Source organism: Sebastes umbrosus, chromosome 11, assembly GCF_015220745.1.
Source record: "Sebastes umbrosus isolate fSebUmb1 chromosome 11, fSebUmb1.pri, whole genome shotgun sequence".
Lineage (NCBI taxonomy): Eukaryota > Metazoa > Chordata > Actinopteri > Perciformes > Sebastidae > Sebastes > Sebastes umbrosus.
The window spans coordinates 29,401,521-29,426,794 of record NC_051279.1 but is presented as its reverse complement, the minus strand read 5'-3'; the positions used below and the strand labels follow the sequence as shown (position 1 = coordinate 29,426,794).

At 43.5% G+C, this 25,274-nt stretch overlaps 3 protein-coding genes across 8 annotated transcripts in view; 1 reads left to right on the top strand and 2 right to left on the bottom strand.

Annotated features, from left to right (window-relative positions):
- The window catches only part of LOC119496990 (furin-like protease kpc-1), a 204,572-nt gene extending 204,044 nt beyond the window's left edge, over window positions 1-528 (bottom strand). Inside the window, 1 exon segment of the mRNA XM_037784701.1 lies at window positions 376-528. Coding sequence (XP_037640629.1) covers window positions 376-503 — 128 coding nt within the window. The 5' untranslated portion in view covers window positions 504-528.
- On the top strand, window positions 505-22,926 carry mms22l (MMS22-like, DNA repair protein). 2 transcript variants are annotated; one of them, XM_037784267.1, is made up of 26 exons: window positions 505-639; window positions 1,615-1,812; window positions 2,161-2,286; window positions 2,526-2,578; window positions 3,298-3,385; window positions 3,502-3,679; window positions 4,332-4,425; window positions 4,726-4,856; window positions 5,268-5,381; window positions 5,472-5,648; window positions 6,958-7,020; window positions 7,124-7,243; window positions 7,775-8,010; window positions 10,861-11,077; window positions 11,169-11,458; window positions 15,268-15,449; window positions 15,845-15,995; window positions 16,964-17,103; window positions 18,274-18,416; window positions 18,679-18,835; window positions 18,957-19,102; window positions 19,289-19,500; window positions 19,797-19,963; window positions 20,681-20,777; window positions 20,938-21,105; window positions 21,274-21,381. In XM_037784267.1, exons 2-26 carry the CDS (start codon window positions 1,640-1,642, stop codon window positions 21,347-21,349), a joined length of 3,699 nt encoding a protein of 1,232 aa, XP_037640195.1. In that variant the 5' UTR covers window positions 505-639; window positions 1,615-1,639; the 3' UTR covers window positions 21,350-21,381. The 2 variants fall into 2 exon arrangements, 1 of the variants encoding a protein (XP_037640195.1); XR_005208801.1 differs by lacking the exon at window positions 505-639 and adding an exon at window positions 22,741-22,926 and having other exon boundaries at window positions 1,640-1,812; window positions 21,274-21,410.
- A 354-nt stretch (window positions 22,927-23,280) lies between these two features.
- The window catches only part of klhl32 (kelch-like family member 32), a 35,730-nt gene continuing 33,736 nt past the window's right edge, over window positions 23,281-25,274 (bottom strand). For 4 of the 5 annotated variants that reach the window (XM_037784268.1, XM_037784270.1, XM_037784269.1 and 1 more), the window contains one exon: window positions 23,281-24,484. In XM_037784268.1, the coding sequence (XP_037640196.1) occupies window positions 24,323-24,484 (162 nt within the window). In that variant the 3' untranslated portion in view covers window positions 23,281-24,322. The remainder of the gene's footprint in view (window positions 24,485-25,274) is intronic. The other variant, XR_005208802.1, reaches the window with a different exon arrangement.

The window sequence follows — 25,274 nt, the reverse complement described above, 5'->3', positions numbered from 1 at the left end:
GTCAGTGCATAAAAATACCTTTTATTAGCATCAAACGTGTATGCTATAGATGTTTTAATGATAATAATTTAGACATACTGAACAGTGTTCGTCTTGTGTGTTTCTTTTAAGGCCTATATCTGATATATTTGGTGTAAATTAAGCAGACTTGAACTCTGTGACTCTATTTATAAAGGCCAAATAGACATTTTTAATTAGCCTAGCTTAAATTAGTGTTACTTAAAGTCTCGTGAAGGTGAATATAAGTGGTAACGTTATGTTGAACACATTTATTTTGCTCTTTAACAAAAATTCTCGAGAAATAAAGACGTTGAAACAAGCAAGAGACTATTTGACAAGCCCAAACAGGACAGCAACTCACTCTACCTGGAGAACTAATGCGAAGCAGGAAGCACGTCGCAGTGAACTCTCTTGTGGTGTGTAGATCGAGAGGACCGCGTCACTGGACCACGCCCACCAGGAAACTTCCGACCAATCAACGGACGCGGGGCGAGTTCGCGCATGCGTGGAGTGAACGCGCGGGAGAGACTGAAAACCCAAACAAGGGAGTCATGACAACAGCTGTGATATGAGCGTTAATCTTCATACTTTGCTTTATATTTACGGAATATAACATTACACAAGAAGCCGAAATATAAGGTTTGTGCATGTTTCTTAACGTTTGTGTTCACGGAAGCGCTGCTCTGTTTAGTTTCCTTGTTAGAAATGCTGCTATTTCGGTTCTCTGAGGTTAAAAGTAGAGAGATGAAACTCCGTTGTTTATTTGACAACAACCGCTGCTGCCATTTTGGACCGAAATGCCTGTCATATTTTGTAATATTTTATTGTTCAACACAGGCCATCTTAGTAGAATATGACGATAGAATAGAACCAATGTTGTTTTGCTTTTGTACAGCACTTTTTAAGCGGAGGTTTTACTGGCGTCTGATAGTCGCTTTCAGTCCAAAATGTCGGAAGCGTAGCTCTGATGTTGCAATGGAATCAACAGTTGACTTTCACTTCTTGTTATTATACATTGTTTGGTTAAAGCTAGCTGTGCATTCAACATATTAAAGCAGAAACTAACGTTCCTAGACAATTAGGTAGCTATTTAACACGAACATAATTAGGATGATGGCTTATTTACTGGCAAACACACACACACACATTGTAGACAGACCTTTTATAAAACATTGTATAACTGCTGTGGGTCATTTTACACACTTGCTATGTTGTCTAGCTGTAGCATGTGTGACTATTGAGGTTAACTTACTGACGAGTTATGAAGCAAGGTGACATCAATTGCCAGATTTTGAGGGTTTGATTTTACAAGTGAAACCCAACATATCTCAGATAGAAGGCTGTCTGCTGAATAATGGCAGCTTCTGTTTGATATAACATATATAGTTCTGATGTGTGTTTTATTGTAATGTTCTTCACTGTGTAGCAATACCTTAAGATATATAGTATAGCTTTGTATTGTATGCTCATGTTTAATCTGCTTTTATATTGTACATCTTCCCCCTATAGTATGTGAATGCCTGCAACTTTTGTCTGCACCTGATGCAACATGTTACCTCTGTTTTGTAAAACAATCGTGTCATGTCTCAAGACAATGTTTTTTTGTCATTAAAGGTGGTACTGATTCTGTACTGGCAGCATGGCAGACGACTTCAGCCAATCCCTCACCCCACCAGTTTCTCCCTTCGCAGCAGACAGCCTATGTGAGCTGACTCCAGCCAGACCGCCATGCTTCTGCTGCTCTGGAGCGAAGGAGGACCCCACCGGAGCTCTCTCCACAGAGGGATACACTGCAAGAGGCTCCCTGAAACGGTAGAGTCACTGTCTGTCAGTTCACCATAATCACAGAAAAAAACACATTTTCTCACTTGGAGGTCAACGATTGTTACCGTACCTATTTTGTGCCAGAGAAATTGTCCCAATGAAAACTGTAGACACATCTGTGGATTATCCTGAGTAACTTAGTCATTTTTCTGGAAACAAACCCTGTTCTTGATTTTTTTTTTTTTTTTTTTTTTCAAAGGTTAGTTTTTGATGCTTGGAGCACAACAAATTAAATTCCAGTCACCTCCATTGTAATAGGGTGGCAGCAGAAGTCTCAGCAGCAGAAAAACCTTAGTAAATTAAGTCTTAACTGATGTGACTGCATCCACTCTGCAGGTTGCTGTTGCGTCTTGACCCGGCCCCTGCGGAGTATGAGACAGACACAGTGGAGATCTTTGGTTTCCCCTGGGTAACAGAGACAGCATTGGTGGAATCTACAAAGCTACTCTTTGGTCTGTTCAGGTAAGCCGAGATGTAGAACAAAACTCAGTTGAATTTTTGCTTTTAAAATTAACATAGTTTTAAAGTTATTTTTTGTTGCTATAACCATCCTAATCTGAAGATAATTTTCCATGGCAGCACAATCTTAGAAATGGAATCCTTCTTAGACAGAGCTTTTTTTACTTCAGAACTAATTTATTTTGAAACATGGGTCCTTCACATACATGTCACTGATCTTAGTTGTCTTTGTTATATTTCAGACAAAAGGTTTACAGGCTGGAGTCCTTGGTGCAGTCCAGCTCACATGATTTTGGTAAGCTTGTGCCATATGCAATCCACAGTCCAGCTAATAATCAGACCTTCAGTATTTTGTCCACACAGTAAGCCATTATTTGCTCACATTAACAGACATCTTATGTGTTAGCAAGATGCTTTTATGTACAGTCAGATAATGTCTGTCATGTAAACAAGAAATTTACAGTTTAGTTATAAAATATCAAACGCAGACGGGGGGTTTAAGCATCCATTTCATCTAGAAAGGGAAAAGAATCTGAAGAAAAGTTGCTCCCCTGGATGTCTCAAATGATGAACTTTAAGTCGTGTTGGCTGAAGTGTGGGTTGAACCCAAGACCTTTAAATTGAGGGGTAGTTGGTCTAAAATGTGAGCCACAGTATCAGCCAGGAAAATAGTTTTGCGCATGGCAGAATTGTCCTGAGGAGTCTTACCAGCCAAAGACCATATAAATACAACATACACTACATGCATTTAAGGTGGTTAGAGTGATTAACTGAGGAAGCAGCAGCAACAGCGACAAATAATAAAGATGTAAATATGGGTGTAATAGCGTGCTTTTCTGAAGTGAGCACACACATTAATCAGCTATGGCTGTAACTGTTCCAACAAATTAGTTTCCCATAAAGAGATTGTTGAGCTCAACTCTAGTGTTTGAGTCATGTCTGATATCTGATACAGTGGGCATGTTTTACATAAGATTCAGGAATGCTGCCCACAACATCCCTCATGTGTTGTAGGTCAAGCAGGCAACCTCCACTATGAAGCAGAGGACCTCAGACAACAGTGTGTTTCATTTCTTCAGTATGTCAAAGTCTTCTTGCACAGGTAATTCTTCATATTTTAATGTCAACACCAGTAACACTCATTTGAATGTTTTAATGCTGCTTATACTTTATTTGTTTGTTTATTTGGCCATGCATTTTCCTTTTGTATCTGTTCAGATACCTGGAACCTTCCAGCTCCCTGGATGCAAGTCATTCACACCCCTATGAAGAGCTGGAGGCTCAGCTCCCCTCCGCTCTTCTGGAGGAGCTGTTTGGCATCACTCTCCTCATAGGACGACTCAAAGACCTGCCTGCCAACGTTCAGGGTGCCTTCACTATAGCTAATCCGGGAAAGGTGTGTGTGTGTGATGCATAGGCATCAGGTGCTGTTGTAAAGGAGATAGGGCTTTGAAAAAAGTTGCAACAAAAGTGTGGATGGCACAAGTGTAATTAAGCTTTATAGAGCCATGGACATAATACAAACTGTTAAAGGAACATTGTTTAACAATTTAGGGGAACTATTGTGTTTTCGTTAGCTTAGAATGAGCCTTTCATATCTACATAGGGAGCGGGTCCTCTTCATAGAGGGAATGCTGCTCAAACCGAACACTGGCTCTAGAGAGAGCCTCTCGCGTTATTACGTTACCTGAAGGCCACCGTAGTTCTATGACACGCTTGTGAAACTGTGGTAACGTCAGCTGCGTGCAAACCGTAGTGCAAAACAGTGGAACCACCAGCCGCCGTCTGACTTCCTTTGCTCCTAAAATAGTGTTATTATGGTGAGGTGTGAGTGGAGGGGTACTCAGTTAGTTGTAATCTGCAACCACACCACTCGATGTTGCCAATTCCTACACACTGTACCTTTAAGTGGAATGACTCATGACCACAGATTTTTCAGAAATCTTAACTAAGAGTTCCCATCACCCAGAACTTTACTATAATATAATATTTTCAGTTGATTGTCCTTGTATTTACATTGACCTTGGTGCTCTGTATTCATCCCACAGATTTTTCCTCCCTCTTGGCATTTATTACACCTTCATCTTGACATCCACTGGTCAGTCTTGGAGATCCTTCACGTACTTGGTCACAAGATGCAAGGTATGTGTCTGCTTAGACAGGAAATAGACACAAAAGATATTGAAATGTGATATGTCGCTTGTATAATGTTGTAGTTTAGAGACTGATCGTACCTGTAGTATTGGAATCCAATTAATTGGAAACACTGTAAAACTTTTTCTGGGAGGAAAACTGTGTAATAACATGAAAGTTTGGAATTGTTGCATAGATGCTGCTACACAACAACTTGCGCAGCGGGCAATAATCTCCTGACTTGCAGCTCTCAGTGAGTCATTATCATGGAAACAGGCTTTTAGTAATTTTACCTGTTCTTCTCTCCAGGCCAGGTGGTGTACGCCCACCAGTTTGTGAACCTGACGGGAGAGAACCTGACCGATACCAGTCTGTTTGAAGAGCACCTGTGCAGTCTGCTGTGTGACCTAACTGGTCTGGCCATAGGCAAATACAGCAAGGTGGGCGGCTGGCCACAATTACAGTACATCTTACTGTTGAAATGTGCCAGCAGTATTTCTAGGTTGTTTTTTAGCTGAAAAAAAACAAACTGCAAATCCGGTATTAAATATGTTCATTACCACATTTGGTGCTCGGTTGATAGAAAATGGGTGAAAGCTGCAGATGGCGCATACAGAATATGAATTCGGCTTCTGTCAGATCCCCCCATAATATTATCCTTTTTAGGGTGGAGAACCCTCTAAAACAACATTAGTACTGGATAATAACCATGTTTTTTGCATGCTGAGTACTTATAGTATCACAAAATGTAATCAAACTAATTGTATAATCTTCATGTCAGTGATGCATTTATGTAGATCAGAGCTGCAGTTGGGAGCTTACGATGTTAAATGGATCCTGTTGATTTGTAGGTTAGGCCTACAGAGGCACTGAGCAGCCATCACTACCTTTGCTCATGCACCAAAGAGCTGTGGGTCCTGCTCATGCACCTTCTGGAATACAGGAATAAAGTGTTGCACACACAGGTAATGCAAATACAGACATGTTCACAGTCACACAATAGAATATAACTCTGTCCATAAATCCTAAATGAACTAACGTGTGTTTCCCTCTAGTCTTTCTGGAGCTACATGAACTTGTTGTTGAGGCCACTGGTTTCAGGGAAGCCAGCAGCAGAGCAGTTCAGTGGCCTCCCCACGCACTGTAAGGACCCTCTGGGATTCACATGGTGGCTGGTCACTCATGTAGCAATGTTAGGGCAGTACAGTCGTAACGGCACTCTCCAGCACGAGGTAAGAAAATGTTTTCTTTTTCTAAAAAATATATGTAGGTGCATTTAATTCATCCAGGTAGTGGAATGTAAAGACAAATTCTCCACAGAAGTCGTAGTTTTGAAGACATTTTGCCTCTCATCAAAGAGGCTTCTGCAGTTCTAAAATAAGTCTCGAGAATTAATTTGTCTTGACACTTTGATAAAGAATGGTGCCAAACTTGACATGTTGGTGAAAAAGAGACAAATTGCATAGGACTGTTTGTAGAAATAAGTCAGACTGATGATGATGGTTTCTCTGCATTATCAAGAGCAGGTACTCTGATAGCAGGCCTTGTCTACTTTAGTCTTAAATATCAATGCAAGTGACACACTTACTTTTCACCAATTATATTTCACCATATTTATAGTATAATTTAAAAAAACATTAAAGGCATAGTTCCGATTTTTTGAAGTGGGGTTGTATGAGATAATTACCCATAGTCAGTGTATTACCTACAGTAGATGACGGTCGGCATGCCCCCAGTTTGGAGAAACAGACAGAAGTACGCGACATGGGGACATGCAATGTACTGCTGTGGACGGGGGCAGCAACAAAACATATCTTAGCCGCCTAAAATAAATCATTATCAGTTAGTTTAAGTGTACGCTATATTTAGAATATTTTCACCGCTTTATCTTGCCGTCCGACAGCCCTTTCCGATGGGTAACTGCAGCCGTTATCTACGCTCTCTTCAAAGCCACCAGACTCCCTTGACAAAAACAGTAATTTTACCTCGCTGAACATGGGAGTTGCTGAACATGGGAGTTGCTGTTCTACCGCTGCCTCGATCGGCTAGTTTCTATGTGTTATTGTGTGACTTTGGTGTTTTAAAGGGTTAGTTCAGACTCACCAAAGTCACACAATAACCCAAACAAACTAACTCAATCGAGGCAGCGGTAGACCAGAAACTCCCGTGTTCTGTGAGGTAAAATGACTGTTTTTGTCAGTGAAGTCTGGTAGATAGATAACCGCTTCAGAAATGGCTGTCTGACGGCAAATATTCTAAATATAGCGTACACTTAAACTGATTTAGATTTTTTTGGGTGGCTCAAATACATTTTGCTGCTGCCCCCATCAACAGCAGTACATTGCTTTGCTTCCGTGCTGATACTCCTGTCTGTTTCTCCAAACTGGCATGCCGACCGCCATCTTCTGTAGGTAATTCATTGATTATGGATGAGTACCAAATACAACCCACTTTAAAAAATCTGAAATATTCCTTTTAATAGTTTTTTTTTTTTCCAATATTGTTTTTAAATGTATCATCTTGTTTCATCTGGACTCACAGAAACATCTGGGGAATAATTGGACTTTTGTGGAAGAGTTGCTCAAGATAACCTGTAACCCCAAGGTCAGCACTGCTTCTAGTCTACACATGAATTTTTAACCTTTTCGGGAAAAAAATGTAGTTTTAGTAGTAAGTTGAAACAGCATGTGTCTGTGTGTGATAACAGGGAGGTCTAGCAGAGGAACAGGTCAGGATGCACGTCCAATGCTGTCTCAGTCTCTGTCTGCTGTGGGAGCCGAGCACCAGTGCTGTCTCCACCCTCTGGGACTACTACAGCAAGAATCTGGTGAGGACCAACCTTCAGAGGAAACCAAGGCCTGTGGAAGGAGGCTGGGTCACGGGCGGACACGGGTCTTGGGGTATGGGGTATAACACATGCGCAGTGTAACTGGAGCTGCGGTCGTGCGTTGCGATTTGCTCAATTTCGGCGAGTGCAGACCAGATTTTACTGTGCATGTGTTATACCCCCAAAGATATGACGCGTTGATGACGCGTGACCTAGCCTCCTTTGCATAGGCCTTGGAGGAAATGAGGAAATGACGATAAAAGTTGCTCAGACTTGATATGTTGCCTCATTTTAAGCATATCTACAACAATCAGACCACTTTTAGCTTACTTTCGTGACATAGATTAACCTTACTTACACTTTTTGACATGATGTGTCATATTCTTTCATTTCTTGGTCTTGGATGTTCAACTTGCTGTCAGTCTAAGTTTTTTGCTAAAAAAGTAAAGGCTTGTTTCTTATCTGTGATCTATCTTTTAGATTGTTTTTATGAGTTGCATCATATTTGTTGCTTCCTTTTTTCCACCCCAGAGTGCTTCATTCACTGTACCCTGGCTCGGGATGTCTGGCATGGGCACTTTGTGCAAGACGCCCCTGGCTCTGTTCGAGCAGGCCCGCAGCTGCTGCTCCCCCTCTCCCCTCCACTCTCCAGGACATACCCAGCTCTACCGCTCAGCCAACTCCTTCCACATCTTCCTTCGAGTGCTGGCCCTGTGCCTCGCCCAGGACAGGGCTGGTGGAGTCCCACAGAGACAGATCAAAGGAAGGTAAGTCTGGGAGGCTTTGTAGTTCTCGCTCCTTCACATTCACTTCCACCATGAAAAGTAGGTCTCAGGGCCAGGCGGTTGCCTCCATATACAGCGTATATAGTATTTTGGAGGAAGAGAAGATAAAAAGGGGAAAACACGGAGTAGAAGCTGTGAGAAATGATTACTAATCAGGACTAGGCTTTGTAGCATTCCCTTTTTCCCCTTGATCTTCTCATGTGTGATGTGTTTAGTGTGCTGTTTGGATTTGTGTGTGTGTGTATATCGGTGCATACTTGCATGAATACACAAACAACATGTGTGTTTGCTCACTATCATGCATTTCAGTCTTGTTTGTGTGCGTGCCAGGTGCACCGCAGTCTCCCAGTGCGTCTTTGATATTTACTCAGGCCCCCCAGTGGAGCAGGTGTCTCAGGAGTCAACCACCTGCTCTTCAGCACAGACCAGAGCCAAGAAGCCTCCTACGGATGCACACACACACACTGCACCTGCTCCCTAGAGCAGTGACATGGTGATGAGTGTGTGTGTGTGTGTGTGTGTGTGAGGCCATTGGATGGAGGGAGAGTGTGTGTGTCTTTGTGAAGGGAAAGTAAGAATGAAGAGAGGAAAGATCACAAGCTAATGTGCACATCAGAACCGAGCGCTGGACCATCCTATATCCCAGGCCGGCTGGGCGCCAGAGAGAGGCAGCCGTAGATAAATCCGCCTAATGACTTCCCTCTGTCTGGAATGTGCTCAGTAGCACTGCAGACATGGGGGCTAATTAGCTAACGAGCGTGGCGGTTAATTCGCCTTAACGAAGCTGTGTTGGTTTCCAGCACGGATAGAGAGGGGAGCTTGGGTGGTGGGGAGCGGGGAGATGTGGGTGGTAGGCAGTCTGGCAACAGCCAGACTGGGCTGGGACAGGTCCAGATCCCCCCTCCTCCTCCTCCTCCTCCTCCACCTCCCTCACCACTACCTCCTCCCCCCTCAGGAGGCGCGAGGCGTGCCGACTGTATCGCTACAACATTTCGGCAGCGTTCCTACTCCTGGCCGGGCTCTGCGGGACACCCGCGCCGACCGCATTAATGGGATCGACTGCGAGCATGTTGATCTCCAACGCCGGGAGTTAGGAGCATCTGCTCGCCTCCGGAAAAAAAAGCTGTCCGGAATAAACAAACAGACAGACAGGTTGGGAGAACACAGCAAATCCTCACTGCTGCCTCCCTCCCAGTGTGCTCTGCTTATATCCCTGTTACATATTACCCATTCATCTATTTAAATCTCCCTCCTCTCACACCCAGACTGCATGCTTGGCCACCTCTTTCCTTTTATAGTCCTCTGTGGGTGTAACTAAGCTGATTTCGGTGTTAACCTGGTCTCTCTCAGTTCCTCTCTCGTTTTTCTCCACTCCTTTATATCAGTCATACTTCTTACGCCGAGTTTGTCTTGGGATGCTGGCTGTTTGTGTTTTGACCCAAACAGCAGCTCTACTCACCTGTGTGGGCTGCATCTGTGTTTGGGAGGTGGAGTGTAGAGAGGGAAAGGGGGCGGGGAGGGGGGGGCTCCAGCATTCTGTGTTTTCCTGCCGGGCGAGCAAACAGCAAGCTGGATGTGTGGCAACGCATGTGTGTGTGTGTGGTTTTATTGATCTCTCTCTGGTGTTGCAGTAAATTGGTTTGGCTGTAGAGAGAGGGACCAAGCGCCTACTGCTGTGTGTCTGAGTGTCTCTGACATTTAACATGATCTTTAAAGGCATTTCTCCACAGTGCCCGCAGGATCTAACAGCGTGCTGGGTGAGAGAACCACCCAGCACGCTGTTAGATCCTGCTTACTCCCTCTCTCGCTTTTTCTATTCTCTCTCACCAACATACACACACACACACACACACACACACACACACACACACACACAGGCCGGGCAGCCCAGCCTCCCCCCTGGAGCTGAGAGGGCGATGGAGGCAGGTGGTGGGATGCACGGTGGGGGTGGAAAGTTCAGTTAGTCAGCATTTAAAGTCAGAGGTTTCAGAAGAACAAATTTGAAGAGTTGGTCAGTGGAAATAAAGAACAATTGAAATTAGATTTTTTTTAAACAATTCAAAGCTGCAATGGGTAGAAATAATAAAAGAAGGGGAAGAAGTTATTTTTATAAAACGATCACTATATCCTGACAGTAGTGCATGAGACAGATAATCTGAAAAAAATCATGTGCCTCTGCTTCCTCCGGTGTCCTCCGGTGCCCTCCGGTGCACCTAATGGCATCTGCTATATTTCATAGACCAGAGGAAAACAACCAATCAGAGCTGATCTGGAGTCTGCCGTCCAGCTGCCATCTATGAGAGCCGGCTGTCAATCACTCGTGAAGTCCTATCAAACGGTCAAACTAGGCAGCGCTGATCAAATATGAATCAATATTCTGTTACTGTAATGCCTATTTCTCTCCTCAAATGTTTTCAGAAACATCTTGTAGTGTACTGTTTAGCTGTAAAATGAGAACGTTTGTGACCCGGCAGCCATGTTGAGAACAGTTGAGGAAATACCAAGCACCTCCCACCAGCTGGAGCACAGCCAATAGGAACGCTCTCTCTCTGAAATGATAGATTTTTTAAAGCCTGAAAACAGAGCCATAAGGAGGTGCAAAAGTCTAGTTTTCTCTCAGGACACTTGAATTACAATATGCTGAAAAGTTATTATGGAATTTTTGCCCAATGAATCCAAAATATACTGCCTACTGCCACTTTAACTGAGCAGACACTGTAATCTTGAACACGTCCCTGTCTCTGTTTGTTTTTCCTTTAGCAGACCATCTCTTGTGCCACATTATAATAAACCCCGTCTCTTCCTCCCTCTATTGTTCTCTTATGTTTCCAGGATTTATTCCAAGTTCTCCTCAAAGAAGATGCAGGAGTTACCAGAGGCAGGCCTCATGAACTTCCTGCTGCTGTTTCTGGTGGTGGCCAGGCAGGTAGAGCTGGAGGATGTGGCCGGTAGAGCCTGTGAGCTGCTGGGTTTCCTTCCCTCCAACTGCCCCCCTGGGCACCGCACCCTGGTCTGGAGGGGACAGCTGTCACTGCTATTGTTGTTCCAGGTATTGTTCGTCAATCAGAAAATTTTATCTGGAAGTGTATCAGGCACACAACAAAGGATTTTCAAGATCATTTGATCTCATCTTTTTCCAGGAGAGGGGTCTGGATGTTGGTGCGCAGGCGAGCTGGCTGGCCTCCTCCTTTAATGAGACGGCCAAAGAGTTCTACGATAAGACCACAGAGGTCTCTCGCAGACTTGCCCTCTGGGGGCCCCTCGGCTCGTACCTGGAGGGGGTGGCTGAGGTGTTCGAGACGAGCACCAGCCTCAACCTATCGGAGGAAAAGCTGCTCAACGAAGGGTTTGATTGGCTGCTGCGTGCTTGCCGCATCTCAGAGCTGAATTCGGCCCTGGGCTTTCTGCAGATCGTCCTCGCTCAGCTCAGGTGAGACAGCTGGTGTAAATACTCACCAAGCTCCCAAGTATCTCTTACTTTCTCTCATTCTTTCCTCTCACTGATAGCTGCTCCCTCACAGATAGTGGACACATTCAGACAAATGTTTCCTGGCTAAGGCCAAGCTAAGCTTCTATTAAAATCTGATAAGTGGTTACAGCAGAGGAGAGCGATCTCTTCTGCTCTTCCCAACCCAGCCCAGAGTCCACTCGCTTCTCACACTGACAATAGGTGGATTGTGCTGTCAGCAGGAGTGAGTGTCTGTAAAGACCCTGTGTTGCGTTGAGGCCCCCGTTAGTCTCAGCAGACCTAGTGGCCCCCATGTCACCCTCACCAGGTGCTGGTGAAGCTCTGAGTAGAGTTACAGGCCCGAGGGAGCCTCCATGGACCCTCCTGTCGTCATGGGGACGGCGGCAGTGCTGTGAGCGTGTTTGGAGACTATGGTCAGTAGGGCGTCAGGACGGGTTCAGCTGTAGGACACGGGTGTTCGTTACACGATCGACCCCAGCTGAAGGTCAGAGAGCCACAGCTGAAACAGTGTCTGTTTATGTGGGGAGGTAAGAGGTGGGAACAGAAGGGAGAGGAGATACAAATCAGGTGAGACTGGAAGGCTATGGAGTGAGGAATGATGTGTGATCTCTCACTAGGTTTTCGGTTAAATCTGGTGTTAAAGAGTCGAGTGTCACCTTTAAGTTTGCAACAATCCTTTACTTTCTAATGAACCATAACTATCACAAGTAGTATAACAAGTAGTACTCATGCTTTGAATTACCTAAAGTAAGTGCTTTTAAACTTTGAATCGATACATGGATATGTTCAACATGTAATTGAAATCTTAGACAATGGCTAATGTAGCTCGTCCATTGGCAGTGTTAACACAAAGACTGCCTTCATGTAAGTAAAAATCAGTCAAGTACCAGGGCTGGGAATCATTTAAAAATGTCTGATATGGTACCTGTCTGTACCGATACCACAAGAATACCAGTTTTTCTACAAAACCCTTATTTTTCATTTAACAAAAGAGTCCAATTTAAACGTAAATAGCTGTACAAGAACATTGTTTGAATAAAATATAGTCTAAAATTATTCTAAAAGTTGGTTTAAAGCTGCATCAATTTTTTTGTAATGTAATTATCGTTTTTTTATTGGTGCTTTTTGTGTTAAATTTGTTCAATAAAAGATTTCCTTTCATTTGAATTAATTCAACAAGCAATTTGTTGTATTTTAGCAGTATACTGAAAGCAGCAGAAAGGCAGAACTGAGTACACTTTAATATCTGTTTATTTATCGCAAGTAATATTGCAATATATTATTCGACAACGTTATGGCATATTTTCCTTATATCTTGCTTGTGCAGCCCTAATGTGAACTCAAAATTCACTCTCCTTTGAGCTCTGTTTTGGTCTCCACCAACTCCTGACGGACACATTTAGCTCTTTAGATGCTAAATGCTCTGCTACGTTCACCAGCTAGTCGCTAACTTTTGTATGTCATGACAATGAGCTGAAAAAATGCTCCACATGCTCCTCCATGAAATAATTGATTAGAGCAGCTTTATATCAGTAACTGATCAAAGGTTTGGTAAAGGAGAGAACAATTCTGAGCCAGCATTCGGTGCCAAATTTAGTACATTTTTCGATAGTCAATGCGCAGACACATTTCATTCATTTGCAAAAAGTATTACGATTTCATACACAGCCCTAGTAAGTATATATTCCAGGTTTTGCTGCACTTCTCAATACGCATGTGATTTCTTAAATCCCCCCCTAGTCTCTAGGAACATAGTTGGGGGCTTTACTAAGCAAAAAGTATCACTGTCACTTTAAACTTCCACTACTTACAAAAGGTTAATAAATGAGCTGAAACACTAGAATAAGGACAATGTAAAGTTAAGTGTTACAGAGCTCTCTCCGTGATTCATGTAGGTGTATGATTGCTTTAATTCTCCGGTGTATACGTTCCACCCTCTCCACCCTACACACACACACACACACACACACCTGCCTGTGCCCACACACCAAAAGTGAAACACTAACCTAAGTGTACTCCTCTCTTATTCCAATGCCGGGCTCCTATAATGTGGTATCTCGTTAGCTTTGCTAATTCCCAAACTTCCCATCTGAGATCTCGGGGTTGGAGGGCACACATTTGCACATTAATGGCCAAGAAGAGAGAGAAGAAGAGGACTCCCAGAGGCCCCTCTGTGTTATGGCCCGGACCACGCTGACCCATTTAACCAAATAAAAAAAAAAAAAACATAACCATGTTCTCTCTTTCCAATCCGTCCCACCAAATTAAACATAATTCTTCGGCCTGGCAATTCTCGGTATCTCCTTTTGTGATTAATGTCTTTTCTGTGACACAATTAATGGGCAATTATGTAGCCTGGCAAATTTAGCCTGTGCATCATTATGTCTACTGAGAGCCGTGTGGAATCTGCACACATTAAGAGAATTATTCTGCCAATGGCGGAGGCAGTGGAGGGTCCGAATATTCACTCTTGATAGCCATTGCCATGGTGCTGAGGCAAGAAGCCAGTCCCAGGCATAATTCCTCAGTTTTATTCCTTCTCATGACCCTCTACTGTGGGAGAGTGGGGGAGTCGCTGGTTGATGAGGTGAGCGGGCATTGGCACACCATGTTGGATCTGTTTTTGGTACAAACATATAATCCCTATCTCCTTGGCTTGATAAAATACAAGAAGAGTTATCCTTTTGTGAGACCTTTTATCGGATATTGAGTCAAGGACACCTACTGTAACAATTACACCTACACTTTTTGATAGATTTATGGGCACTATATTTAATAGAAAGTGGACATGGATTAAATTCAGCTTGTGCCTCAGTGTGAGTTTGATGCATCTCTGTCATTTTCAGGATGCTATATTTCATTTTATGTGTCTGTATGTTGGGATGCAGCAGGAGGAAGGGTTAAACGGGGTCCCTAATGGTGTGTTGGTGTTGTGTGTGTTTGTGTGTACACATTGTAAGAAGCCGCAGTGAGGAGGATTAAGTGGGGTCTCTGATGATGTCTTGTACAATGAGGGTTGATGGGTGTGAAAGGCCCATTCCGCAGTAGTAACGAGGCTAATGAATTCAGACTCTAATCGATTGTCTCAGCTCTCTCTGGATTAGATGCAACCTTGCTGGAAGGGAAGGCACTGCTGAGGTGTGTGTGTACGTACGTGTGTGTGTGTACCATAGCAGCAGACAAGAGTGTGTGGCTGAGGATGGGATGGGATGGGATGGTGGGGGTGTTACTAGTTCCTCTGTCCTTTCCTCCTTCCCTCCTTCCCCAGCACACCTCAACCCCGCTTCCCCACACCCCCATCCGGGCGAGTGTGGGGGACAGGAGGATCATCTCCAGTCTAAATGAGATTACAGCTCCTTCAGCTGCTTATCTGGGCTAATGCCAGCCACTGTGGGGCTGCTGTAGCGGCTGGGGCCAGGGCCAGGGATGAGCCAGAAGAAGCCAAAGTATAGTCTGTGTACAGGGGATCAGCATTAGGCTCCACTCTATGCCTATAATATCCTCCTCTCCTTCCCCACCTCTGCCTCCACCCTGCTCCGCTCCACACTGCAGCGCACCGCCGCACCCAGTAATCCCCCAGGAGAGAAGAGAGGGGAAAACACATGAAGAAGAAGTGAAAGAAGGGAAACAGGGGAGCAGAAGGATTTGAGAAAGTAGAGGGGCGGAGTTGGATGGTGTTGTTCACAAGCGGGGAGCGCGATGTTTGGATTTTGTGTCGGATAGATTTGTTTATCTGCTTTTTCTTTTTGTGTGTGTCTGTGTCCTTCCAGACGGGTCCATCAGCGCAGTGTCCAGTCAGCACCCACCTCGGCTTGGGCTCCCGGTAACACCAGTGTGGTGAAAGAGCGCCACCTAGCGGTAGCAGCGGCACTCTGGGCGCACTTCTTCCCCTTCCTGCGCAGCCTACGCCTCTCCCAGACCCCTCCAGCACAGCTGGCAGATGCTGCTGCAGGTCAGTAACGCCCACTGGGAGGAAGAAGAGACACCGAGAGGAGGGAAGAAAGGGCTGTAGGAGGACAGGCTGGGGGAGAGCAGGAAAAAAGTTTTGGACAAGAGTTCGACCAAATCGTCTTTGTGACGGCCGATACTGATAATTTGGAGTTAATGCCAGCATTTTACACGAAGGCAGATAATTTGAAAAGCTTGGCAGAGAGAAGAACATTAGTAGTTAGTTAGAGAGGATGAGATGATTTAGGGAAGAGAACGTGGTAAAAAAAACAAAACATAGACAAGTCGGGACACATGCCTACACTTCTTACACTGCACTTTAATCATACATGTATGTTCTTCTAGTAATTCAAGCAAGAATTAATGAATTTAATTAAGTATTAATTTCATCTTCCTCAGGCTTCACCCTGTTGGCCTTTGATCTGCCGAGCTCGGCCCCCCAGGACCTTCAGCCCAACCCAGTCCAGTCCATTATGCAATGCTTCGGCTGGGACGACATGGTTCAACCGCTTCTGATAACTCGCTACCTTCCCCATCTGCTCCAAAACAGGTACAGATCGCCTTCCGAGATCTACCCTTTGTTGCCTTTTACCTCAATCACCAAGCATTTTTTATCACATCACTCCTAACGGGAAAACATCAGGTCAGTCAGACGGCGAAGATGTACACCTCTGAACCTGTCAGCTGTCAAGCTTCATCATAGTAGATTTACCACTTGACAAAAGTGTTTTTTAGACAAGTCCTATTATTAGTCCTATATTGGGTGGTATCTTTCTAATTAATAAATTAGACAGTGAGCGTCCTTGCTATGATCAAAATAGGTTTTAATGAAGAAATTTCTCCCATGCCTCTAAATTGATTCCAAAATGTAGTGCATCTTCAAAATTACACCCAAGGGTATAACGTGACTATTTCAACCTCAAAAGGCCCTCTTCAGACACTGCCAAGTGATATTAAGGTGCTACACCTGAATATAAAGCCAGAACAAGGACACTCGTCGTATTTATTGTTTAGAAGTACCAGCCTGCCAAGCCCTCCGCCCACTGCTGTTTGAGCTGTTAGAAATATGTAATTTATAAAAATGAAGTAATTTATTCTTGCGAAAATTTAATTAAATTACCACACCTTAGATATAAATTGTCACCTCCCTGTATCCTTCCAGACTCATCATTAAAAGCTGTATGTCAACTCAGAAGAAATCTGATGGGAAGAGGCATTTATGTGTTTCAGACACACAAGAGGGTTTCAGTGTTTATGACTTGGCGTAGACGTTCTCCTGTCAGAACACCAAAAAATACGACCACTTCAGCACAATGAGGCATCGAATGTGAATTTTTAACATTGACATTAATGTCAAGTGTGCTTGTGCATATGGCTTACGCCTCTCACATGTTGAATGCACGACATTTCTTCACATCTTCATCATCAAGTAAAGACCAGTAAATCCAGTAGTAGTCGTATATATAACTACACACGTTACATTTGTGTGAAAAGATTATCTGTTTCTGCCTTTTCCAGTGAGCTGGTGGCCTCACTAAGCAGCGGTTCTGCCGGTGTTGTGTCCGGTTCGGCACAGAGCCTGTCAGTGAGGGCCTGGTTCCGCTGTGTTCTACAGCAGCACCCTCAAAAGAACCCAGATGGCTCTGACAGCAGAACAGGTAATGCAACTGAGTCTACAATGTGATACAACAAAAAAATAACCATCCATTGAACACCAGGTAATATTTACTTATGTAGATACAGGTGTATATGATTTATTTATATATATATATATATTTCTGGCATATTCATGGACATATTCTGGCATAAACTCTTTGGGTAAGACAGGAAGCATCTGGGAATTTTGCAAATTGCATGTATTCATTTCCCCGGAAACTAGTTTCTACGGAAGAAGTGAGAAAAAAATGATGGTGATGATCCAAGTAAATTGTTTTCTCTCGTGTGTTTATGACTTAAGAACAGGTGAAGAAAGTTTTGCTAGGATCATTTTTCTGTGTTTGTTGTTGTAATACTTATTTCGGCCACAAGAGGCTGAAGTGCACCACTACCCCATGTTCTAAATAGGACTAAAAACATTCATGTTTTTCTCCGTGCACCCTAAACACAAGGTACATATATTGTGTGTTCACAAGTTATGTAACATTACTGTCATGTCTATTTTAATCTGCGCTAATCTGCCTTTAGGGAAAACATGAATGCTTTTACTCCTATTTAGAGCGTGGGGCAGTGGAGAACTTCAGCCTCTTGTGGCCGAAATGAGTATTACAACAACACACTTGAAAAGATTATCCGAACAAAAAACGTAGAAAGAATATTCAGGAAAAGGTTTTCTTCCACCTGGCAAAACTTGTTTTTTCACGTGTTTCACAGATGAAAGAAAAAAATTTAAGGAATTTAGAAAGTTTATTCTGGCAAAACCTTTTGTTCACCTGTTCTTAAATCATAAACACGGAAGAGGAAAACAGTTTAGATCAGACTTAGAAAATGGATCACCAGAAAAAAAAATTCACTTGCTTCTCAGGGCTTCCGTAAGTTTGATAGGGTTTTATCATTTTAGGTGATGAAAGCTGTGCAGTGTACACTTTGAACCAGTGTGTCTTTAACTCATTCAACAACCCAACAACAGATGTTAGAAATGTTGCTGTACTCAAATGCAAATCCCAAAGCTTCATGACCCTAACTCTGCTCTGAATTGAATGAATTTTGTTACATCTTTGTAGAGAGAAGTCTTAGGCGTGTTACCTGTTACCTGTTTGCCATGTATTAGAGATCAAAGAAAGATACATTAATGTTGAAATACCCAGTGTTTGTGCCTACATTTCTTCCAGGCCGGGAAGTGGAGGAGCAGTTGTGTGAACTGACCCGGCTTGTGCTGAGACTTCCTGAGGTGGACAGTCTACTGCAGAGAGCGGGCCTCCAGCCCACAGCCGCGAGGCTCGAGCCCACTTCAGCCCTGGAGGTTTTTGTCAAGGTAACACATTCTCACGGGTGTCAAATACACAGAGTTCCTGTAGGATGTGAATGATTTACACTTTAATGTCCCTGACATGTCCCCTCATCCTCAGTTATAAGACCTACAGTACCCAGCATATCTTAGCTCACCTTTACTCAAGTCTGCACTATATGTGATGTACGCTCAACATGTCACTGTCATATCTCTACTACTGCAGCCTGTATTTACATGCAGGTATTTCCATGAATTCATTTTCTTATCTGCTTCCTCGTGGTGTCAGGCCGTGGGCAGCGTGTACAGTGGACTGCAGGTTATGTCTGAGCGTTCAGCCATGGTGACCAGAGCCCTGGACTACATTGGTGACATCCTGAAACACATTAAACCCTCTCTGGTCAGCAAGAACCAAGAGAGGCTGCAGCTGGCCTACTGGGCTGTTGGTAGGTGCAGCAGAACCCATCTACTTCAAACACGTTATACAATAGACAAAGCTTCAGGAGTTTCTTTCTTCTGATCATTACTGTTGTGTGTCTGACTCTTGTTGTGTGCCGTTTGATCCAGGTTGCATAGTGAAGCACTGGAGCCCCCTGCTGGTCACACCTAAAGCCCAGCAGCTGCTGTTCCGTATTGTGGACGGGCTGCTGCTTCCCCACCAACTCACACAGCAGGACAAAGCACTCAGGGACAGCCTGCCTCTATATTTACAGGTTAGGACAAACATATATTGTACCCCCGGATCACGTCTTAGACAATCAGGACGCACAGCAGGCTTTAAAAGTGTCTGGTGTTATGAAAGAGACCTGAAACCCTAATCAAACACCCTTTTTTCATCGCTTATGTCTGTAATTTCTTCAGATGTTTTCATTCTGACTCTTTAATTTATTCTCCTGCAGGGTCTGTCGGTGGCTTCCAGCGTGTCTCAGTCGCAGGGCGCCCACCTGAAGCAGCAGCTCCGCTCTGTTACCCGCAGATATCTGGACTATTTCCTCCCTGCCTCTCCTTCCGTGGGCATCATCGCCAACCACCCAGTGCTTCTGAGCGCCTGCGAGGCCAGCCCAACCACCCGAGGAGCGGCGCTGAGGAGGACCATCTTGGAGGTGCTCTGGTAGGTCTCCAGAACTGGGGTGTTGTTTGCCTCCGTTCGCTCCCGTCCTGCAAATAAACGTGTGCAACATGTTTCGTAGTATGAGAGTGACAGAAGAAAATGAAAGTGATAAATGGCAGCTTAGATTTCATATTTATTTAACTGACTCAATTTGAATCTCATCATCAAGGACACATTCTTGTTGATATGATTTCTTGTTTTCGACTATGTTTCTCCAAAAAATATATATTTCTTAAACTACGCTATTCTTCTTCAGGATTAAAAGTTACTGGAAATGTCCCTTTCTAATTTTACAGTGGGAGCTTCCTGCAGTTTAAAGGTCACGCCCCTCCGCCCCGGCTGGCGGCAGTCCTGATGTTCCTATTGGAGCTCCTGAGACGAAACAGTGACTCGGACCCCGCCCTCCTCACTCTGCCCCTCCCCTCTCTGCTGCGCTGTGTGATGCTGGTCAACGAGCCGCAGGGTGAGAGCATGCTTGTGCATAAAACACAAAATAATCTGGAGCTTATAAAGTGTCGTTTTTCTACATTGAGTGCGAGTGCCTTCTTTGAGGCATCCTTTGGCTGACTTCGTGCCTTGTGTGGCTGCGATTGGTCGTCAGAATATCCTTAGTCTCGAGTGTCTCACCCTCCTTGTTCATGTGTAGAAAGGAAGATAGCCCAGTTTTTATGGAGAGGGTTTCTATATTCCCTGATACTCATGACCTTGGATCCAGCCAATCCTGACTGGCCTAATGTTCTTCTGATGCTTCTGATGATGTCATACAGAAAACGATCCTAATGTGAGCTACTAAAAGGACCACAGTTCAGTAAATACTCTGACATTATCTTTAATGCAGTGATGACATGTCTGTTTAGGAATTCATGTAATCACGTATGACTGTGATTTTGTTTGCAAAATGTTTAAAGTCCTTTTTTCCCCCTCATGGTTCTCCAAAATAAATCTGACTAGGCCTGCATTTGCTGCATCTTCACTTCACTACCAACTCAATAAATGCTGTAATTGTAGTACTTACTATCAGCGAGATGGTTGCAAACATGTCCTCAATGCTTACAGTTTTCATCAATCCTCACTTTAGGGCAAATTATACAGAAAAAAAAAACAATCAAGTTTGTGTTCATAGTACTCACTGAAGGGCTGTCTAATGATATCACTGTGTGTTTTTTTTTTTTCTGTGCAGTGAGGAAGACGAGCACAGATGCCTTACAGCTTGTGGTGGAGCGATGTGCTGCTGCATCTACACAGGGACCGTGTGACCAGATGATCGTTGTCTTACGGTAATTGACAATAATGTATGGCAATAAAAATCTGCACCTGTATTGGATGAACACACGGATGCAGGCACTGTAGGCACAGAGTAACTATCTATATTACATAAAAGCCTATTTTATCCCTCACGTTTTTTTTTTACTGTTTGTGTAATCCCAATGCTCCTAGGTCGTTTGTGGAGGAGAACGAGGGAGTCTACGACAGGCAGGTATACGGCGTCCTGGAGACGGTGGCTGTTTTAGATCCCTCCGTGGTTCAAGCTCTCATTCCCAACCTGTCTGTCAGTCTGAGAAACACCGAACACAAGAGAGGACTGGGGAGGAACATCGCCTTGAGGTGAGCGAGCGCATGAATCACACCGCGGAAGCCATGTAGATGGCATTCATCGCCTTAAACTATTTTTAAGTTGTCTAGACAATAAGCAGGTGTTAACGTACAGAATATTCTGTAGCTGTGTTGCTTTGTTGTTCACTAATGTGACTGCTCCATCTCTCTGTGTAACAGGAGTGCATATAGGAAGTTGCTGTGCCTCCTTGGAGAGAGTGGGCAGGCAGAAATAACCAGTCTGGAAGCGGACTGAAAAGTGAAAAAAAAAAAAAAGGACCAACTCCAGGACCTGTCGCCAGTTCCAAGAACCACTTGTTAGTCATACCAACCTACTTTCTTTTGTACCAAATATCTTAGTTTGGTCATCAGAAAATTACAGTGCTGCTTACAAGGGGATCCTACAGAATGTGAAGGTTTAGTGCATTTCATTAGCTGAGTTACTGTTAAAACCTGATCTGATGCTGGAAAAACACAGCTTGGAGACATGAAACTGTGAATTTTTAAAAGTGCCTTATCAGCTGTAATTAAAGGGACAGTTCACCCCCAAAACCAAACTACATATTTGTCCTCTTACCTGTAGTGCTGTTTATCAATCTAGGTTGTTTTAGTGTGAGTTGCCGAGTGTTGGAGATATTGGTCGTAGAAATGTCTGCCTTCTCTCCAATATAATGGAACTAGATGGCACTCGGCTTGTGGTGCTCAAAGCGCCAAAAATACATTTGAAAAACTCAACAAGCAATATCTCTTTCCAGAAAACATGATCCGGTTACTCAAGATAATCAAAATCTTGTTGTGAGTAGTTTCATGTAGGAATTAGAGCTGTCAATTGATTTAAAGTATTTAATCGTGATTAACTGCACATTTTTTATCTGTTCAAAATGTACCTTAAAGGGAGATTTGTCAAGTATTCAATACTCTTATAGACATGGGAGTGGTCAAATATGTTTGCTTTATGCAAATGTATGTATATATTTATTATTGGAAATCAACTAACAACACAAAACAATGACAGATATTGTCCAGAAACCCTCACAGGTACTGCATTTAGCATTAAAGAATATGCTCTAATCATAACATGGCAAACTGCAGCCCAACAGGCAACAACAGATGTAGTTAACGTTGATGCCATTAAGGTTTACATCTGTCACTAGCACGGGCCTCACGTCCATGAGTAGATACACACTTCCTTCTGCACAGTGATACGGTTGGTGGGTGTAGCAAGAAAATAATTCCTACATGAAACTGCTCACAACAAGGTCTGTGGATTATCTTGAGTAACCGAGTCATGTTTTCTGGAAAGAGACATCAAGGCAGACATCTCTACGGCCGACATGTCCAACACTCTGCAGCTCACACCAAAACAGTCTAGATTGATGAATAGCACTACAGGTTGGAGGAAATATATGTATTTTTGATTTTGGGGTGAACTGTCCCTTTAAAGAACTCTAAATGTCCTTCATGCATGAGCCTGTTAATGTTCCAATCATGGACTATAAGCATCTTCATCACCAGGTTGTATATATAATGTACATATTGTAAAGAAGGTGCAGCTTTGCATTGTGGGAGATGCATTATTAATAAAATAAAATGTGACGATAAATATGAATGTGCTCATTTAGGTCTCTCCACCTTTTTTCATTTCAGTTTTATGGTGAGAAAAGTGAGGAATGTGTGCACTGAAGTGAGCACAGACTATTCGTGCTCATACCATCAGGTGCTGGATCCGTCTCCACTCAGTTGGCACTCTGAATTACAGATTTGATGACAGTCGTGGGCGAGCCCAAAGAGTTCAGCAGCAAAAAAAAAAAAGTAAAGGAGAGGAGTACTGTTTGTTCCAATTCTCTCTCGCCTTTCCAAGTCGCAGCAATCTCTTGCAATTCAGGCTTTAGTTTGCACCTAATCACATGAAGTCTCACTCCTGTCTCCCACAATCACCAAGTCCCATTTTCTGTCATTGCTAGTCATTTTCCAGCCTCATCAAACTGCGAAGCATCCCTCCATCGGAACGGCTTTCTGCTGCACTGCATTCCTTTCTCTCCGACGGTATCAGAAGTGGTTGGAGATGCAGAAGAAAGGCAGTGGAAGTGACGCTTTAAATTAGCGTTTAGTTATCTGCTCTATCATTCACCTTCTTCCCATCATAGATATATTAACAGTCCTTATAAAAAACGCATTCCACATGAATTAATGTAGCTTATTTATTCTGAGAATGTGCCATACATATTCTTTCAGACACATTTTTTTGGACAGATGAGGGAAGTGCAGAGCGACATTTTCTTTCTTTTGGTTAAAGTAGATTTTGTTTTTTGAAAATCAGCACAATGGAGTGTTATTATTATAATATCATATAGAGACTTTTTGGGGGATATTCTCTGAATGAGGACAGACATTCATATGAACATAAACAGTCGCAGGTCCTGAGCAATGTCACACTCACTTACACGGGTCGATAACATACACACATACAGTAGTGTGTCACTGCTGATGCAGAAAAACCAAGTAGTTTTTACCTTTTTTTAAAAAATGGCATGGTTATATGTATATGCACTGATGAGCTTCAGCTTCAGGCTCTTAGCAACCCAATCTGTAATTTCAAAATACATGCGAGTCGATGAGAAAACAGGCTTTGTCCTCTATATCTTGAAAAAACAACAACATCCTGCACACGTTATTCAGGCCACCAAAGTGATTACAGAGGTTTGATGGACATGTTATACAGTGGTTTTAGCTAGAAAAGCTCCTACAGCCCTATAATGGGTTACAAAGAGGACCGTTGCTTTGAACTCCAATGCAGTAATGTCCGCTTCCCACAAGTCACTTATTGGTAATGGGATTGGCATTTTGTTCGTGTCTTTTTAGGGAATTATAATCCCTCAGGAGTTATTTTTTTCTTAACTTGCTTCACTGGACATCATGAATCAGTCTTTGGGGAAATACAACAGATATGCTGCGTTATTGTGACAGCTGCATTTTTTTTTTGTTTGAGTTTCCTAGAAGCTTGCAGAATAACACGGCTTTTGTAGCTCAGGCAAGTTTTTGTTATTACATTTGGGTCTCAAAGAAATCCCCGTACACTCGCGTGACGTGAGATGGCAGGTTCCAGAGCGATTGCTATGAGCAGGTTTTTTTTGTCAGCCAAGTTTGCAAATACTGACGGTCCAGAGTCGAGTCGAGGCTCCTCCGTTCTCCGGTTAGGTGTTCATGGTTTTTTTTGTTCATCGGTGGTTTAGACGGCACCTATCCTGTGATGGGGTACTTGTAGAGTCTGTAGGTTCGGGCAGGTGAAGTAAGGAGCAGGGAGGAAACAAGTTGCGATCCCGTTGGAGGCGAACGGCAGCGTTGGCCCGTAGAAAACCTCCTCCTTCCCCTCTGAGCTCAGATCCAGCACCTGGAACGAGGAAACATATTTAATAATATATGGTTATCCCTCATAAAACTGCCATCACTGAAGAGCAGGAAAAGGACGTTAGACAAATAAGTTATCACCATGAAATTCAAACCATGCTCTTCGCCACCCTACAGTCACATTCTGGTAACTGAAATATTTGAAAATCAATCCATTTTTTATGCCTCTGAGACAGCCGTGGCCAGAGGCATTATGTTTTAGGGATGTCCGTCCGTATGTGAATATCTCAGGAACGCCTGGAGGGAGCTTCTTAAAATTTGCCACAAACGTCAACTTGGACTCAAGAATGAACTGATTCGATTTCGGTGGTCAAAGGTCAAGGTCACCGTGACCTCACGTCCAACCCATTCTCGTGATTTCTCGAGAAAGCCTTGATCGAATTTCTTCAAATTTGGCACCAACGTCCCCTGGGACTCGAGGATGAACTGATTAGATTTTGGTGGTCAAAGATCACCATGACCTCACGTCCGTCCCATTCTCGTGAACGTGATATCACAGGAACGCCTAGAGCGAATTTCTTCACATTTGGCACAGACGTCCACTTGGACTCAAGGATGAACTGATTAGAATTTGGAGGTCAAAGGTCACTGTGACCTCATATAACACGTTTTTGGCCATCACTTAAGAATTCATATGCTAATTATGACAATTTCACACAAATGTCCAATAGAATAAAACGGTGAAGTGATGACATTTTGGACAGACATGGATGTAAACTACAACTTGACTGGTTGGCGGAGGTATACAACTGCGAGGTGGTTATTCTAGTTTT

Coding starts and splice junctions, on each gene's coding strand:
- mms22l (XM_037784267.1), top strand. CDS start 1,640: ATGGCAGACGACTTCAGCCAATCCCTCACCCCACCAGTTTCTCCCTTC. Junction 19,501..19,796: donor ACCATCTTGGAGGTGCTCTG/GTAGGTCTCCAG, acceptor CTAATTTTACAG/TGGGAGCTTCCTGCAGTTTA. Junction 21,106..21,273: donor GGGAGGAACATCGCCTTGAG/GTGAGCGAGCGC, acceptor TCTGTGTAACAG/GAGTGCATATAGGAAGTTGC.